At 34.3% G+C, this 3,612-nt stretch overlaps 1 protein-coding gene across 1 annotated transcript; it reads left to right on the top strand.

The window, feature by feature from the left end:
* The first annotated feature begins 1,020 nt into the window (after positions 1-1,020).
* LOC131046368 (galactan beta-1,4-galactosyltransferase GALS1) lies at positions 1,021-3,385 on the top strand. The gene is made up of 3 exons (XM_057980108.2): positions 1,021-1,358; positions 1,521-2,653; positions 2,746-3,385. The coding sequence occupies exons 2-3, from the start codon at positions 1,530-1,532 to the stop codon at positions 3,101-3,103; spliced, it is 1,482 nt and encodes a 493-aa protein (XP_057836091.2). The 5' UTR covers positions 1,021-1,358; positions 1,521-1,529; the 3' UTR covers positions 3,104-3,385.
* Positions 3,386-3,612: the final 227 nt, after the last annotated feature.

Here is a 3,612-nt window from a genome sequence, read left to right as displayed (position 1 = left end):
TGCTCATTTTCCTATAAAGTAATCATAGGCTCAATATTGAATGCAAAAAATGATAATCATCGAGTTCATCATTATTTATATAAGAGATGCCAATTCATAAGGCATGTGTCTATAAACATATGACTAACATGACATGTATGCTAAATACATTATAGAAGTAGAGAAAGTGTAACCTCACGAGTGACCATCACATGCTAAACCATCACAAGGTATATCCTCATCACTTTCACAAGTGACAGAGGAAATATAATTAATATGAGTCTCTTGGAGAGTGGACTATGTCTTAAAAAAAAAAAAAAATAGTACTAACCAATTTGATAAAAGACACAAAAGCTAACACATAGTATATTAATACTTCAATTGAATATAAATCTTCGTCTATAGTGGAAAATCTAATTTAAAATGTCAAGAATTATATGTTAAACATATGATTAAAATATATCAAAATCATAAATATATATTTATAATAGTTTCATTTAATATACTTCTTCATCTATAATTTAAAATATAATTTATTATGTCAAGAAATAAAAGATAATATTTTACAAAGTATAGAAATATATCAAAATTCATATATATTATTGATAAATTTTACAAAGATAAAAGATTAAAATAATAGAAATCAAAATGTACAAACAAAATATCTTTAAAAAAACTAATAACAAAGATAGGACTATGTAGAAACAAACTCTAATTATAATATGAGCAAACATGTAAACAATAATAAATTCATTGAAGTCCGAGTAGATATTACAAAGATACAACACAGTTTGTTATATAATATTCCAAGGCATAATATCCTTTAGGAAAAGTTCGAGCTCATAAGAGTTATGTGTGTCCTATTTCTTCGTTTGTTAGACATAATTACAATATAATAATAATAATAATTAAACTAAAGCCGGCCACTATAACTTATAATCTCCCTTGAAGAAACACGTGGCCGCAATACTTGGAACTCTACAAACAAAAAACACACTTGCGTTTTGACAGACCGGCTTCAATTCCACTAAATGCTCTTCCAAAATCTCAGCAAATATTTGCTGTGCTATATGGAGCCGTGAAATAATCACTGAGATTCAGTTTACAGTCACTCGGATGAATGCCAATTGTGTAGAGAAGCGAGAGTTTTCCCCTTTCAATGGAGATTTTCAATTTGATCTTTCCGTTTAAAAGTTCTTAACAACTCAGACGGGAAAAAAGCGCGATTTTGGAGTCCCAAGAGTCTTGAAATACCAGTCTGTGATGAGATGTATGAGGCGTGAGAATTTGTTTTTCTAGATTCTCATACTCAAAAAGGGAAAAATCTATCATTTTCCAGACTCAATCCTGGAATCACACAGCTGTGGGTGCTTACTCAGGTGCATAATTTTCTATGTAAAGATCCCATTTTTATAGCTTTTTTTTCTGTTATGATTTCGGGGATTGTAGATGAAAACTGAAATTTTGAATTCTTGGTCGGAAAGAGAATTCCAAGATAAATCATTTTCCCTAGATTTTTTAACTTTGGGAACTCTGTGCAGGATTTGGTGATGGGTTTGGAGAAAGAGAAAGAAAAGGATGGAGTAGTGGTTTGGGGATTTGGATTTAATGGTATGGAGACCAAAATTCTCATGGTGACAATTCTGGCCATGGGAATAATGCTCATTGCCAGCCAGAACATTTCATTTTGGGAATTCAGCAATGGGTTCTGCAAGAACTTAGCAGACAAATTTCTGCTCAAAGAATCGAACTTGCATAACACCATTAACAGCATTGCTGGCAGATCTGAATCCGAAGAGGAGGAAAAAGAAGAGAGAACTGACAAGAGGGTGTTTCGACCTTATGGCAATGGAGCATACTTGTTTATCCAGATGGGTGCTTACAGAGGTGGAGAAACTACTTTTGCTGTAATTGGGCTGGCATCTAAGCCTCTGCATGTTTTTGGGAAGCCTGGATTTGAATGTGAATGGATTCCCAGGAATTCGAACCTGGGACCTGTGAAAGGGAAAATTCATAAGATCCTGCCTGATTGGGGCTATGGCAGAGTTTATACTGTGGTGGTCCTCATCTGCACTTTTGCAGAGCCCGTAGGTGCTGATAATGGCGGTGGGCAGCTCATTCTTTATGCCGACAATGGCAGCGATTTTGAGCACCCAGAGCGAATTGTGGCTCTGACAGAAAAAGAAAATGTTTTTAATGCCTCTGTTTTCACAGGGCCTCCACAGTATGATTATCTCTACTGTGGGTCTTCTTTGTATGGAAATCTGAGCCCGCAGAGAATGAGGGAATGGATGGCTTATCATGCTAAATTCTTCGGGGAAAAATCGCATTTTGTTTTTCATGATGCAGGAGGAGTAAACCCAGAAGTACGAAAAGTTCTGGATCCATGGATTGAGGCAGGGCGTGTGACATTGCAGGACATCAGAGATCAGGAACAGTTTGATGGGTATTATCATAACCAGTTCTTGATTGTAAATGATTGTTTGCACAGGTACAAATTCATGGCTAAATGGACATTTTTCTTCGATGTGGATGAATTTCTGTATGTTCCGGGTGGCTCGAGTATTGATTCTGTTGTTCAAAGATTCTCCGATTTCACTCAGTTCACCATTGAGCAGTACCCCATGTCCAACAGATTGTGCTTGGAGCTTGAAAACTCTGAGAATTATTCCAGGTAAAAGCTCGAATATTTGAGAAAATTTGGGTATTTTAGAATCTATGAATTATGTGCGTTTATATTTGGGAATTTGGATTTTTGATGTGCAGTGAATGGGGATTTGAGAAACTGGTTTTCAGAGATGTGAAGAAGGGCATTAGAAGAGATCGAAAGTATGCAGTTCAGGCAAGAAATGTGGATGCTACAGGCGTTCACATGTCTCAAAACTTCCATGGAAGAAACGAGCACAAGACAAATGGGAAGATCCTGTATTACCATTTTCATGGTACAATTTCCCGCAGAGATGAGCCCTGCAAGGAATTTGTGAAGCCCTCCATGAAAGGCGAGGTGAGATTGGTCCAAAACACTCCATATGTATATGATGGTACGTTGAAAGAAATTGCAGCATCCATTAAACAGTTTGAGGTAGAGCAAATAGGATCTAGGCTTGAATCTACTGTACAATGAATATTATCAGTTAAGAACAATTTGTTGCAGTGTAAGTTGGCCAGTTCATCAAAATCAGTGGGGATATTAAAAGATTGAATTTTGAAATATTCATGATATGAGCCAAATGTTTTGGTGGGCAGATAACAATTTGTAAGGGTAGATTTAGAACAGTTTTTGTATATCAAATTATTCAACTGTCACAAAAGTTCACAGGGGAGTTATTGCCACATCAGAGTCGATTGTAATTAGTAGTTGCCTTCTATGAAGTTATTAATGCATTTATAATTTATAAGTTGTCAATTGTGTTTGAAATAAGTTAAAAATTATTTTTTTTCATTGATAAAATCAATATTTTATTATTTGTAAGGTATTGATTTTTTTCAATTTAATATATTTGTATATTAAAGTTGAATAAAAAAATTAAATGCTTTGAGCATGATTTATATAATTTAAAACTTTAAGATATGTATGTTTGTTACAAGACATTAAATGAATCAATATATAATTATATTAATATTTGTATATTA

This window comes from Cryptomeria japonica, chromosome 8 (assembly GCF_030272615.1).
Source record: "Cryptomeria japonica chromosome 8, Sugi_1.0, whole genome shotgun sequence".
Classification (NCBI taxonomy): Eukaryota; Viridiplantae; Streptophyta; class Pinopsida; order Cupressales; family Cupressaceae; genus Cryptomeria; species Cryptomeria japonica.
This window is presented reverse-complemented; position numbering and strand designations above follow the sequence as displayed.